This window comes from Pygocentrus nattereri, chromosome 24, assembly GCF_015220715.1.
Source record: "Pygocentrus nattereri isolate fPygNat1 chromosome 24, fPygNat1.pri, whole genome shotgun sequence".
Lineage (NCBI taxonomy): Eukaryota > Metazoa > Chordata > Actinopteri > Characiformes > Serrasalmidae > Pygocentrus > Pygocentrus nattereri.
This window is the reverse complement of record NC_051234.1, coordinates 28,589,868-28,605,557: the sequence shown is the minus strand read 5'-3', so window position 1 is coordinate 28,605,557 and position 15,690 is coordinate 28,589,868. Positions and strand designations below refer to the sequence as shown.

The 15,690-nt window shown below is 43.1% G+C and overlaps 2 protein-coding genes across 4 annotated transcripts in view; one reads left to right on the top strand and one right to left on the bottom strand.

The window, feature by feature from the left end:
- si:ch211-230g15.5 (polyhomeotic-like protein 3) overlaps positions 1-5,888 on the bottom strand; it is a 37,922-nt gene extending 32,034 nt beyond the window's left edge. For all 3 annotated transcript variants that reach the window (XM_017719228.2, XM_017719230.2, XM_017719229.2), the window contains exon 1: positions 5,741-5,888. The gene's annotated coding sequence lies outside the window, so the exon portion shown is untranslated. The remainder of the gene's footprint in view (positions 1-5,740) is intronic.
- Positions 5,889-12,432: 6,544 nt separating this feature from the next.
- Positions 12,433-15,690, top strand: zgc:194621 (uncharacterized protein LOC795037 homolog). The gene is made up of 5 exons (XM_017719258.2): positions 12,433-13,037; positions 14,303-14,361; positions 14,524-14,607; positions 15,080-15,153; positions 15,245-15,690. The coding sequence occupies exons 1-5, from the start codon at positions 12,697-12,699 to the stop codon at positions 15,287-15,289; spliced, it is 603 nt and encodes a 200-aa protein (XP_017574747.1). The 5' UTR covers positions 12,433-12,696; the 3' UTR covers positions 15,290-15,690.

The following is a 15,690-nucleotide window of genomic DNA, read 5'->3' as shown; positions in this document are numbered from 1 at the left end:
TTGGAACCTGATGTTTGCTTCTTGCGTTTTGTGGCACAGCCAACAGGCTCACCCACTGGGGCAGCTAATTCCGCAATGTGCATTGTGCTACGTGCATGTCTAAATCATCAGACACTTGCCTTAAATCAGACCGAGTAATCTCAAACAGACACACTGACACTATGCAATACTTAACAGAAGACAAGAGGAAGTGTGTTATTGCAAATAAGATCAAGGCTGTGATCCGGTGAGCTGAAGGCGAGTTTCACAGATCATCTCAGCCGCGTTATTATTTGCCTATTTTACTGCTAGTTCTGCAAAATAAAGAAATATACCGTATAAAATATGCTTTAATACTGGGAATTCCTTCCACCACAAGAAGTAGTACCCTTTTACTTTAAAGACTGAGCCATAAACTGCCACAGTATCAGGTTCAGCTTCTGAGTATTTGCCAGATGAACATGAATGTAGTTTTGTTCCAGCCCGTCTGCAAAGCCTTTCCCAGCTCACCGTCTTTTGGCTAGTTACAATTTGTATAGTATATGTTCAGTCACAGCTGACAACCAAAAAACTTGTTAAGGAACAAAGAAGGGTTCACAATTTGAAGTAGTCTTGCCATCAGAATCTGACCAAACGAGCTACAGGACAAATATTATCTTCCAGAGCTGATCTACTATCTGTACGCATTTTCTGTTTGCGTATTAATTTGAATGTAATAGCACTAAACCAGAGTGTAAGTCCAGCCATTACTTGGCAACCGGTGCTTTGCAGAATGATACAGTTATTGTGAAAGAACACCTCTCAACCAGAAGTGTTCGCAGAACGAACCGCTGTATATCTCTAAAACGGACAAAAGTATGCACTAAGACCGGGATTCATAACGGCTGCGACTACTGTTTTTAGGTATAGGACTTACTGTTGCCCATATTTACAGATAACAGCGTGTCATACAGTGTCAGTCTATTTGAGATCACTAAACAACTCAACGCAGCAAGTATGTGACGATAAAGATTTACAGCTTTCAAGACGCAATTCTCAGAAGTATAAGCTTCCATGACTTGTTAGCTTCATTAGACTCAGCGCTCTGCCACAGAACTAAAGAAGCAAACGTCAAAAAGACACCAAACGTATCTTGGCCGATCAACTACATTTGGATGTGGGGGGATTATGCGAACTTGAGTTTTGTTTTTTTTTTTTGCAATAAATCTCTCAAGCAACCACGTTTTCCTCTGACTTTCATTACAGACACAGACATCAACACGTCCCGTACAAAGACCACAATTCTGCATATTTTAATGCCCGAATAGTGTTTATTTGCTGAATTTAACATAATAAGAAAAAAGGTAAACAAAAATAATGAAATAAACAAACAGAAATTGTGCACTGATGGTTACAGAAAAAAACGTATTGTCTATTTAAATCAACTAAATGTGAATTATGAGCAGGAGTGTTTAATCGTATGGATACGACTGTATGGATAATTTAACCATGCATCCACATATACAAAATCCTATGGTTCAAAGGATTTCTCCTCTTTATTTAAAACAAGCACTACAACCACTAGTCTATCCAAATATCCACAACCATGTACTGTAGTCTTCACTCAGCCCCTAACATAAATGGCTTTTGTCAATTAATATGCATGGAACGCTGATTTACCAATCCAGAAAAATCACTCAGCACTTCATTAAACCTCTAATAACTCAGAGTTAGGCTTATCTAATTTCCGCTGTCTACAGCACGAATTAATGCTTACGGTGGGCTGGCATAACTGTTAATTCCACCTGTGCAACAGCAAAGAGCTCGCAGCTTTTCTATTTTCCACAGAGACCAAAAAGTGCACTTTAATGTGGTTCAGACGAAGACGCTCCAGCACGAGAACAGATCAGATAATGGCTGCATGAAGTAAGTGAAAAGGAAATGAATGAGTGGGTTTTAAATGAATGGGGTTAAAGGCTAGCCATTCGGCTTCTGGAACAAAGTAGCACATACGAATTAACAACTGCATTTCACCCATTTAAAAAACACCTCCGTAACAAAACAGGCCATTACGGCCATTTAAGGCACTCCCCGAACACGGAACACTCTCACGGTGATTTCTATACAATTCTGAGACAATCTGTAGTTTAAAAAACTCCTCAAAATAAGGTTGTATAAGTACAAAAACTATGACAGCAGTACGGCAACAAATCGAAAAAACTGATTTTAGTGATAATATATTGCTAAAGTATGTATAATAATAAGTCCCCTTCTGTGAGCAGATGAATTCAATGATTGTGAGAGTGCTGAAAGAGTATTCAAAGAGAACTCAGTCAAACATCAGTGAATGTCCTCACATCTTGATCAACATAGCATTGATTTTGCATCTAAAGCAACACTATATTAAGTTCCTCTCTGGTGGAAGCAGGTAATTGAATGCAATATGCGTAAGAACATTTTATAACGCCGGTTGTGCTTCGCACCCCCACAAGCACTTGAATCCGACTTTTGCCCAAGAGTATTCATTTACATGTACGGCATTTGGCAGACGCTCTTGGTGGTGTTAGGAGTCTTGCCCAAGGACTCTTATTGGTTCAGTGTAGGGTGCTTAGCCAGGTGGGGATTGAACCCCAGTCTACAGCGTAGAAGGCAGAGGTGTTACCAACCACAAAGAGAACTCACTCAAAACTTGGTGAAGGATATGTCTTTTGAGGATGCGACTGAATTACCTACTACTATCATCGTTTCTTTGATTTAATTTTGCATTTGAGACGTAAACATCGAGCTGAGTCTCCTTATTGTGGTCATGTGTGTGACATCAGTATTAAAGGACGTATAAAGTGGTCCGAATCCGATCCCTCTCACTTTTAAATGATTATTTCAGGCTTTATAGGCTTTGCAGCACACAGACACTATGCTGTTGCTGGAAGAAAACCTCACATCTCCAAAATGGTAACTTTATAGAAGAAGGTAAAAACATGCTCTACCTTTAATGTAAGTCAATGGAACCAGACTTTTTCCCGAGTAATTTTAGGTCATTTCTTTTGGTCCATTCATCATGAAATTTACACACAATACATAGGACTATGGGTGTTTTCGAATTATGTCAAAAATCGAAAAACGTTTTTCCATTGACTCTTCCATAGTGTAGCTTTAACACAGTCAACATTACTATAGTTTTAAAGTGCACTGTTTACACCCCAGTCCAAACAGTCCAAGGACAAAAACTAATTTCTTGTTTTTGTGATGTCACAAAGTAAAAAACACATTTTCATATATCCCCCCCTACACAGCCTACAGCAGTTTAGCCCCACCCATTTACACCTGTCAGAAAGAATGTTTCTGCCTAGACTGCTTTTTTGAGGCATCACGCAGAGCGGCCAATCCGAGCAGAGCGCATTTACATATCGCTGTTGTTTGATCTCCAAAATGTTAACTTTACCATGTACTCTACTGTTAATGTAAGTCAATGGATCCAGACTTTTTTCATTCAATATGAAATTTACACACAAAGGGCAACAGGCGTTTTCAAAAATGTCAAAAACTGATAAACGTCTGTTTAGTTCTGAGGGATAAAGAGAGGTTGGAGTGTGGTTATATGACAATTAATTACGACTGTCCTGGTACGTAAAATCAAATGAACGTTATAAGTCAAGAAACAAACACTATAAAAATGACATTCAACACAAAGAATGACTCAGGGATAAACACGTAAGGTAAAACAGCCCTGATAACACAAAGAGGAAGCTCACAGAGGGAAAGTGCGATCAATCTTAAAGATCTCAAATTGCATTCGTTCTCTGCTCTCGAAGGGGAATTCCACCAAGTATTCAAAATTTCTGTATAGTTTATTCATTAAGATGTAAACAAAGTCAGAATGTTTGTCTGTGGGACGGTGCATTGTAGAGAAATGTGCTGACTCTGATTTTCCTTACAGTGGCGGCGGCAGGAACCAGAGGTCACACTGCCTAAAACTGTTATTCACCATCCAAAATAAACTGTGACCCTGCACTGGCCTTTTTTATGGCGCTAATAATGGTTAAACAGAGCTTAATCTGAAAACAAAAATTGGTTTATATTCATAACCATTTCACGTAATAACTGTCTCAGACAGGGGGAGCTTTCAGAGGCATTAAATGACTCAGACGTCTGGCCAAGTTTCGCCAAGTTTCTCGACAATGGAGCATTTCCCACCAAACCACTCTAAAGGAGTCTACATCATAAATATTTATTTATGCAGAAAATTATAATTATATTATTCTTGAGGAAAGTCTAGAAAGCTGTCTGCAAACTTAAATGGCTCTTTGCGTGGTCAAATGGTTCAAACTGATGAAGAATGCGATGAATATGGTTCTACCCAGCACCAAAATGGGTTCTACTGTTACAAGCTTGCCATCCTAACAGCAGCAGAACCCCTTTTTGATGCATTTTTATAGTAAAAAAAGGCTTATACAGAACCAAATAAACATTCTCCATCAATCTGAGGAACCATTGCACCGTGCAAAGAGCCATTTAAGCATGCAAAGGGTTCTACGGAGACGGCATGGTTCTAAACAGAACCGCTGCCTTTATAAAGAACCATTTTAAGCGTGCACGCAATCTTTCAACTTATAACGCGGTCGTAAACACAGCCGCCACAGAAAGGTCCGATTCATTTGGACTGAATCGGTTCGAACGAACCGACTCGCTCACGAGTGGAGCGTCGATCATTCACACGGACGGTGAGCGGCTCTTTAAAACAAATACTCAAGAAAACGGGGTCCGGCAGAGGCGCACGAGACCCTCCTTTTCTTTGGGTCGGTCATCTGCGTCTCAAGCCGAAGCACAGAAGAGTCTTAGGAGAGGAATCGGCGCGGCGCGGCGCTCGTGCTGTATCGCCTGCTAAGCTAACGGCACACAACACACACGCATCCCCAACGCAGTGGACCCACAGGACACCGCGAGCAGGTGTCGGCGTCTCCCTCATGCTCGACATCGCTGACCACACGGTCATTTATCCCTGATGTCAGATCAGGGCCCAATAACGCGTTTTAAATAATGCGTAAATAAATAAAAACGGGTTTGAACTCAGGTGGCTCGCGCTGATTGGCGCCCTCGGCTGTCAGTCGAGTGATATGTGACATTGATCTGACGGCGGTCATTTTTTTTTTCTATTTATGAAATATGAAAGAAAAAAAAAATGGGCGTGTGGGTGCGCGCGCGCACTGACAGAGCCCGTGCCGTGCACATCTCTCTCGCGCGCTCTCTCTCTCTCTCTCTCTGTCGCGCGCGCGCTGCACTTCCTTCCATGCATAAAGGAGAAATGAATTAAGGCAGAAAGCAAACACGGAGAGCCCAAGTCGCCTTCCTATTCACCAGCTTCCCGGTCGAATCTGCCCGTTCCACCTTAAATGGTGAGCGAGGCGCCGGAACGTAACTGCTGCACCATTTAAGGTGGAACGGGCAGATTCGGGTAGGAAGCTGACTTCAGCCCTCGCGGCGCAAAAGCGATGGAATCAACCACCATAACTTCGCCGAGCGCCCGAGTGCACGCGCGTGTGCGCGAGCGCGCGCGCCATGCATGCACATAGACCGCACAAAATGAAAGTCGGAAGAATAGAATAGGATGCTCGGCGGCGAACACGAGCCGCGCTCCCTCTCGCTCCTCCCTCCCTCGCTACTCCTTCCTCCCTCCTCCCTCCCTCCGGCCGGTCCCGGACCGGACCGGACCGAGCCCGAACCGCAGCCCGCGGGACTGCGCGTGTTTATGTCGCTCCCCACGCAGCGCCGCTGCTGCACCCACCTGTCCGCAGTCAGCGGGTCAGATCACCCATCTCACACTGACCGTCCACCGACAGCCTCACAACCCCGTCATGTCCTAATGCGTCAAAGGTAAAAGTAGAGAGCGAAAAAAAAACAAACCGCTGCGCGCAGAGCGCTCGGTCTGTTACAGCGCCGCCTGCCGGACAAGAGGACCGAACTGCTGCACCTGATAAACCAAACACAGGGGCCCTCCATCACGGGGTCCGGGTAAGAACACGGGAGAACGTGACATGGGTTTTTCCACGTTCGGTCGAAAAGAAACCTCTTACCTGGGAAATACTTGAGTGATTGAGACTTTGCATCATAGTAGTTATCTCGAGATAACCATCTAGAGACAATTAGCCTGAGAAAATGATCTTGAGATAATTATTTACCTGGACAGAATTATCTTGAGACAATTATCGCCGGAAAATGATCCCAAGAGAATTATCCTGAGATAATTATGTCGAGATAACTTGAGAAAAATGTCACTTTTGGGGGCTCCCTGCCCCATCGCAGTTAGATCAAGTGAATTTTGTCAGACGAGCCCTTGGAAGGCCGAGGGCCCGAGGCAGCGTGAGAGTAGACCAGCCCAGAAACCGCAGCGATCTGGTACAATCGCCTCTCCACGAAGCTTAAAAACCAGAATATAAAACACTTTAAAGCTTCTTCTCTTCTCAAAACTATAGCCAATTTTCTACATCCGTGTTTGGATTTATGTCACTCCGTCTGTTAGCCTGCGACCGCTGAGGTGTTGCGACTAACAAAACCACCTTTACATGCTTTACTCATTAACTGCATTACAATAAATCGCTGTTGTCAGAAGAAAACCTCGTATCTCCATTTTTGCCTGCTACCTTTCACATTGTGTGTAAATCTCATGATGAATGGACCAAAAGAAACGGCCCAAAATGACTTGGAAAAATTTCTGGTTCCATTGACTTGCATTAAAAGTAAACATGGAAATGCAGAAAAGTAAATATGGAAAAGCGATTGCTTGTCCTGTTTATGTTTGTTTTACGTGGTATGTGTTTGTGTTATTCTGTGTCAGGGAGGCGGGTAGTTGGTCACTGTAATGGTGATGGTGTAATAGTGGTGACCCCCTGCAGGTTCAGTGTTTTGTACATGTCCTTTTTGCTCTGGTGCTTAACAGAGAGCACTCATCATGCTGGACTCATGGCCTCTAATGTGTCTTACTCTGTACTGATGCCACAGTGTTTGTTATTATTATGGCTTTGCTCTTTATACAACACTTCTTTCCCTCCTTTCCTTCTAAGTTTATTTTCTTTCTTTTTTTTAAGACCATTGGTGTAAAGCGACCTTGTGAATATGAAGGGCAGTTTATCAATGAAACATTATTATTAAGGGTTCAAGGTTCACCCGTTGCTGACATAGATGTTTAATTGTGCGTACGCAGCTCTTCTCATGTGTTAAACTCTGCGGTTATAGTGGACTGATGGCAGGACGTTCATAGTGTTTATGCGCCGGAATCTGCTGTTATAATAACAACCCCGTATGACCAGTAATAACAACCCCATATGACCAGTAATAACGACCCCGTATGACCAGTAATAATGACCCCGTATGACCAGTAATAACAACCCCATATGACCAGTAATAACAACCCTGTATGACCAGTAATAACGACCCCGTATGACCAGTAATAACGACCCCGTATGACCAGTAATAACGACCCCGTATGACCAGTAATAACAACCCTGTATGACCAGTAATAACGACCCCGTATGACCAGTAATAACAACCCCACATGACCAGTAATAACAACCCCGTATGACCAGTAATAACAACCCCGTATGACCAGTAATAACGACCCCGTATGACCATTAATAATGACCCCGTATGACCAGTAATAACAACCCCGTATGACCAGTAATAACAACTCTGTATGACCAGTAATAACAACCCCGTATGACCAGTAATAACAACTCCGTATGACCAGTAATAACAACCCCGTATGACCAGTAATACCAACTCCGTATGACCAGTAATAACAACCCCGTATGACCAGTAATACCAACTCCGTATGACCAGTAATAACGACGCCGTATGACATTAGTGGCCAAAACTGTTTACTACCAATCCCTATAATAGTGCTCTATATAGTGATCGAGATTGTCAAATGTAGGATATGGTGATTCGGGGACTTTTTCAGACACAGCACTTGTGTAATGAGTGTCTTCCGAGTTTGCCTGAAGCTAGAGGGGCTCCCGAGTGAGTCCAGAATGAATGGTTTAATATGAAATGCTTTAAAACATGATAACAGAAGAATGCCTTCATTTCCTAAACGTAGAACAAACATAGAACTAAAACATTTAACACAGCTGTTTCATTTTTGAGCGCTTTTGAACTCCAGTTATAGGAACCGCATCACTCAGCCAATGAGCTGCTCCACACACCGAGCACTCGGTAGCAGTGATGCTACCGTCCTGCTGCCCAAAACCCCTTTGCTGTAGAAAAAGGAAATATACTAGTCAGTTGTCTTTGCTTGTTTAGTGAAATACATCCTTCTACTTTCCAAAATGAATGGAAGGTCCTGGACAAGTGGTTAGAAACTACCTTAACTTTTCACCCCCATTCATTTAGGACTTGCCTACGGCGCCCTCTGGCGTTTTTTAGTAGTCATGCTTTTTATGTAACAGGAGAAACAGGAAGCGGCCAGCTTCCACTGCCAGGGGCCACGGGAGGCCTCAAACCACATTGAGGGGGCGCAAATACTTGGGGTGATATTAGCATGTGATATTAGTGTCATGAGACACTAAAAAGTATGAATTACTAGATAAATGAAATAAAGTAAGAAATGTTATCTGTTCTCAGGTTCATTCATTTTTGTTGCTGCCCTTAGGAACACTGTGAATAGGAACACTTCTGTACTGTGACTTGGTTTGGCTTCCATACAAACCATAACCTGTTACAATGTAGACGCAATAGGATGTTGCACATTAGTCATTAACACAAATGCATTGTTTAATCTCATTTTTCAGGTATTTATTTCTTCATTTATTTAGTTAGTGTTATTGTTAATGTTTGGAGGGACTCTAATGATGCAGGTTCCTCGCAAGACCGTGACCTGTCCCTGGATGGAGCAACAACGAATACCTTGGAGTCGAAGTGGAATCCGTTTTAAGCCATGGGAGCCGTTTTAAGTGGAGCCTCAGCCTGGCCATTTCCAGTCTCTCCCGTTATATCAAAAACATGACTGAAAAACGCCAGAGGGCAAGTCCTAAACGAATGGGGGTGAATGACACTAAACAGCTAAAAACAATAAGTTAGAAGACTTTAGAACCATTTGTCTAGCACAAATTCTCAGGTGGAAGTCCGACTGTGATCCAGAACTAAGCCTCCAACATCAACACATGACCTCACCAATGTTCTTGTGGATAAATGCAATCATCTAATGTAAAATAAGCAATACTTTCATTTATTTTAAGCTGGCTTACTTATATAAAATACTGTAGGGGTGCCAGTTTGGATTAATATGTTCATTTTAGCCACTAAGATGGGCATGTCTAAAAGCTCAGCCTGAGGTATGGTGAAGTAATTGAGCTGTATCAGTCAAGCGCACATCTCTGAAACCAGGTCGTCTAAGTTGTTTATCTATTAACTGTTTGAAACAGACTACAATCTCGTAATGTTTTATTATGTGGTTTGTGTGCAGGCTATTTTAAATGAAACGGTCACCCAAAGCAAGCAAGCCTAGTGGAGTGTCAAATCTGGAAGGTTTTCCTGCTGGAATGTACTGAGGTCAAAATGAATGAATTCAAGATTTAAAGACTGTTTGTTTTTTTTTTCTTAAACATGGTGTTGTTCCCCCTAAAGCTTTCTGTAACCGCAATATTTAAAACCAGGTCTATCTCTAGACCCAGTCTTCCTAGTTTATAATGCTGCACTCCCACTACATTCACTGGAAAAAGTGCTGTGGTGAACAGAGCTGGCAGCATGCTAGCTAAGCTATTGCTCACCAGCCACTCCCTCCTGGCAGCACCGTTTACATTTACAGCATTTGGCTGATCCTCTCATCCAGAGCGACTTACAATTTGATCATTTTTTATACAGGTGGGCGAAGGTGGTGTTGGGAGTCTTGCCCAAGGACTCTTATTGGTTTAGTATAGGGAGCTTACCCAGGTGGGGATTGAACCCCAGTCTACAGCGTAGAAGGCAGAGGTGTTAACAACTACACTAACCAACCACTGGCACCACTGAACATTTGAAAACCGTTGTTAATGTTACTGCTGTTGTGATTACGGCTTTGACGTTTATTGAATGGTGGATTGAAAATCGTAGCTGTTTTCGGGTTTAAAATAGTGTAGCAGGGCGCTACGCACTGACACGCACATCAGTCAGCAAAGAGCCACATCGTTATATCGTTCCACCAAAGGTTCTGTGGCCCTGAACATAGTTCGTTAACCATGCTGAATAAATGTGATGAGCCCACTTCTTAAGTGTTCCGTAATGAACTGCGTCGGTGTGTGAATGTTGCTGGAACAGTTACCCTCCCTGCTCAGAACCGTTTGACCCCGCAGGCTCATGAGAATTCACTATAGACACTGTTGACCGCCCACAGTGCCCTAGTATCTTTCCTTTGAATGCTTTCCATAGTTGGCCTGTAGAATGACTGTTCTCAATACAGAACTAGCAGCTGGTACGCATAGACATAGGCAAGTATTTAACCGCATAGATATACAAACTCTTCTATACAACAAATCAGCCATGGAGCAGCCAGAGTAATGCTAACATCTCTGTTAGGGGTTAATTACATGTAGCCTATCAAAAATGTATATTAGAGCACTAAATCAAAGGCATTATTTAGGTTAGCAACTTACGCAGTGTAACTTAAATCAATATACCAACTTCCTTTTCAAATAAAATTGAGATGTCTAGCAGTCGATGGACAAACAAAGCAAATGCAAAATTCAAAACACAATCTTTTTTTATCTCAAGGGTTATTCACATGCTATTGTGCAAAAACAGAATAATGAGAACGGAGGCCTGGGAAACAAAGAAAGGTCTGAAATGAATAAAGGCAGACTCTCCTGCCAGATGATGGTTTTGGATGCCAGTGAGGAGGATGCTGGTGAGCAGTAATGGAGGTTCTTAGGCCAGGGTGCACAAGTCCAGCCCTGGAAGACCTGTGCCCAGCAGAGTTTGGTGATTTACCTGCGCAAACACACCTGATTACACGTATCTGTTCACTGCCAGGTTTAGTGGGTGTGTTTGAGAAGGGGAACTACTAAACTGTGCTGTACACTCGCCCTCTGTGACTGGAGCTGTGCACCCCCGTCTTTGGCTGGTCGTCAGCAAAATACTGTCGCTGTCCAAAAAAAACAACAACAAAAACATGTATCTCTATTTCTGTCCATTTTTATTTGTCTACATTATTTTAACACACCAGCTGTCCTTCATGTAAAAATGTTTTGATGAATAGACCAACAGAAATGCTCTTTAATATTTTGGAGATACTTGTTTTTCTTTGGAGCCTCACAGCAAGGAGGGCCTGGGTCCGGGTCCCCGGCTGGGCGACCGCGGCCCTCTCTGTGTGGAGTTTGTATGTTCTCCCCGTGACTGTGCGGGTTTCCTCCGGGTTCTCCGGTTTCCCCCGACAGTCCAAAGACATGGAGTCAGGCTGTTTGGACACGCTAGATTGCCCCTTGGTGTGAATGTATGTCTGTCTGTCTGCCCTGTGATGGACTGGCGACCTGTCCAGGGTGTATCCTGCCTTTCGCCCAGTGACAGCTGGGATAGGCTCCAGCTCCCCCCAGCGACCCAGAAAGAGAAGTGGTTTAGAAGATGTGTGTGTTTTTCTTTGGACAGCAACAATATGTTGTTTTGGCGTACGCTGGTCATACTGGGTGACCAGCTAAACCAGCACTGTGTGGGATTGGACTGTTTTCTAGTTAGAATATTCAGTCAAAAATACAACTTTCTGTTTTCAGAGCAGACTGTTCTGCCCTTTTGACTGACAGGCAAAGCGGTCACGCTGCCCTCTAGATAGCGAGCAGATGTCAGTCCACTGGATTATAAGGATGCCTCCGTGCTGACTATTTGCCTCTGATGGTCCACCCTTGGACCACCCAGATTACTGTCCTATATACAAGGTCTAACTAGTTTAAATCTCCTGAAACAGATTTTAAATGCATGGACTTTTATTTTAGAAAATAAGCTAAAACAAAATGCTACAAACAACTGTGAGAAAAAAAATCATGACTAGGCCAGATTTAACCAGATTTTATGGAAAACGTTGTTGCTGACACTGTGCTAGATTAAAATGATCTACTAATGTACAAAGTATAACTAAAGAAAGGAATGTAGGAAAAAACGTGGTAAATGAGTGATGATAACTGGAATTTTGCCTAATATTCTGCTTAACCGCCGGTGGACCGCCCAGAAAACACAGCAAAACGCCAGTGGGCCGCCAGCTTTGCCTTCTGTGGGTCAACAGTGGTCTACTACCCTCTGGCCATCAGGGTCTCCCCTTAATTCACAATGTCCTCTACTACAACCAGCAGTCTAGAAACACCCCTAACTGACGCCTGCGCAATTATAACTCTAAATGCGATTTTTTGAAGCAGTTTTGAAACAGCTGTACTTAAATTTAATTGATATCGATAGTTTGCGATTATTGAGATCGGTGTGCTCCATATCGACCGATAGATTCATCATCACGCTGCGTCCCAGCGTTAGGTTACGTCGCTCTGCGTAACACGCAGCTTTACCGGCTGTAAGCGGATCAGGTGGCCAGAAGAGCCTTGACCTACAGAGCGAGTCCATCGCGGGTCACAAGAAACCGCGTTTCACCCTCAGAAACTCTAACAAAGCCCTCGCGGCCTGAGGGGATCCTGTTCCCGCGCTTGCCTTCACTCTCCGTCCAAGTTAGCTGCGAATCATGGCAGGTGGGAGGTAGAAACTCGGGTCAGGTAGCTTTAGTTACGGACCGTAACGATGCCCAACACGAGAGTCCTGAAGCCCAAGCCCGCTGAAACGAAACCCAAAGCGCGGACGGACGAACTGGGCAGCCGCCGCAGCAAACGGGCGTCGAGCTGCCCACGCTGTTACCAGGACAACGCGCGCGACCCTGTTGCCGTGGAGACCAGAGGGCGCGCGCCAAAGGCGACGCCGAAACCACGAGCTGCGGCTCCAGGCGAGTTAAAGGGGACCGAAAACACACGAGCAGCAGCGACATCGTGCGAGTTAAAGACGACAAAAGCGCGAACTGCGGCGTGTGGAGCCTCGCAGTCTCAGCCACCTAGAGCCCAGCCCAGGAGACACCCCGAGATCCAAAGGTATTTGGAGGAAAAGCAGCATATTTCACATAAGATGAACATTATGTCCGTTATAAAATGCCTAAAATGTGTTGCCTCTTCATTTTTCATTGAGATGGATGGTATCAAGGAGCTGACTGAAATGCATGATCTGCTCTAGGCCTCAGTTTCGAAAGAAAAGCTCCAAATCCAGAATTAAATAAACAAATAAAAAATAAAAATAAATAAATCTTCTTTCTCCCTGCTGGAAACCTCTTTCCTCTTCTGGTTCTCTTCATTGGACCAGTAGCTGATTCTACATGATGGTTCCCTAAAGGGATCTAAAGGTGTTCTACAGGGAGCTGTTAGAAACCATGGAGCCAATTCCCTTAAAAAAGCCATAACATTAGGCTTAAATCCTGATATGGTCTAATGGTCCTTTTTCAGCAGGGCTGTCTGGTACAGTACTATGTCTTATAAAGGGCCCAATTCATGGAAAACTGCATTTCCTAACTTACTTTTAATAAAACGCTTTGATGTGACATGTAAACATGGATAAAGTCTTAAAAACGTCCCATTCGAACCCCAGTCCATTAACTGAAACCCAGCTGCAATTACACTAAGTTGTTTTTATGATATCACCTTATGGATTTACATATGTATATCAGCCCATTCAGCCTACAGCAGTTTAGCTCCGCCCATTCACACTGAAGTTTTGAAGATCACGATACTTTATCATGATCATATTCATGATACACGATATATCGCAATGTTTGTTTTCAGACATGTGATCATTGGTACAGTGAAACAAAAAGTGCTACATTTTTTAAAAAATACTAGAAAAACTGCGAATATAATGATTTTATTCAATATTTGTCCTACTTGGTTGCACTACATCCGGTTAAACAGGACCGGTTTTGCTCTCTTTATAATACTACATGCCGTTGGTCAGTGTTCTACGAGTATTGATGATATGCACAGTATGACGGAAAAGCATGCTGTATTGTGTTGTGGCAGAGTTCATCACCACAGCGATATGTATTGTCCTATTGCCCAGCCCTAGGCAGCCAGTGGAGACACCGTGATGCTGGATGATATCGCCCAGCCCTAGTCTGGTGTTGCTGGCCCAGAATAAAAGTTGCTGCAAAGCTGCAAAGCATATGGTGGTTGGCCTAATCCGTGTCTAGCGTGGCTGGGTGCTTGTACATCTGCTAGATGAGCGTTTAAAGTACTCTGACCTTCACACGCTAACTATCTAAGCAGCTGGGTAATGCCTGACATGACGCGCCTGTCTCTTTCTTTTACAGCCATAAAGCCTTTACCGTTTTTGCTCCCAATCCCAAGAAAAGGCAAGATATTCAGAGAAGTGAGTTTAATTTTACTGGCATGAAGCAGGTTGAATGCAAAAGTGTAGACTTGACTTACCCTTGTGTGAGTAGTCTAACTGGATTTCTTTATTGTGTATCTAAGTGACTGTAGATTCATTACTGGTGAACCTACCACCTAACTAACTGCCGCTGTGTTACAGAGGCTGAGGCAGAGCTTGCAGCTCTAGAAGACCTGCGCTTGAGTCGGACTATGAATTACGTTTCCATCTCGCCAAGTGCTGTGGGTGAGTCACTGCTCTGTAAAGTGATAGTTCCTTACCCCAAGTGAAGTTTTTACAAAGCTAATTGGTGGGGTGTAAGCTTCCAATGCATGTTTGCTACGTTAACTTTGTGGCTCCAGTGCAAAGATAAAGAAGTTCAGACTCCGTACATGTCTTTACATTTACATGCATGCATACTTTACATCAAAAGTGTTAAAATATCTGAGCTTTTTTGCTGAACTACTGCTTTTAAAAAATGCTGTCCAGCCCTTACACGCAAACACACAACAAGCAATACAGATATTAAGCTATATGTTACGTCCACTTGGTGGCGGTACTGTGCTAGAGATTGTCACGTTTCAGTCAACCCTGTCTTGACTGGTCACAAATATGACAGATGAGTCAGAAAATGATGTGACGGCACCCTGTGTAAGCCGAGGGCTCTAACATTACTCTAAAGGATGTATGAAGCGCACTCTGTCTTTCCAATTTGCAGGTGGATGCTTAACGCTGGAGGAAGTCCGAATGAAACAGCAACAAGAGATGCAAATGAAAAGACGACAAAAACAGGTGGGACCAGATGGATGTTCAGTGAATTACTGTCGTCGCCCCCACTTAACCGCTCTGATCTCATGAATGTCTTTCTTTTTTGTTTTCTCAGATGAAAAAATATGCTTTGGAAACATCTCCCATGGTGTTTGGATGACATTCTGAGTGTTAGAAATAAATTCGTCAAACTTTCTTTGCAGCTGGTGTGAGTCAGAAAATGTGTCCTTATGCTCAGTATACTCTATGATATTTCCTTTCTAAATGACAACCTTAAGACATTCACATTTTTTATTTTATTTTTACTTTGTTGAGCCGCAACAATGTTATTTTACATGAGATGAGTGTATTCTGTTGATTTGTGTTGTAATGTTGAGTTGTCCAGTGTCTAAAAGTGTAATGACTGTAAAGTTGTTGCTTATATTTGAGACTGACAGGAGGGTAAGAATGAAGGCATTATACTTATTACACGTATACAACTATAAAACGATCAGTTCTGTACTGTTACAGGAATCTGTATACACACCATAGTGACGTAATAAAGCATTCTTCTGTGGAAAA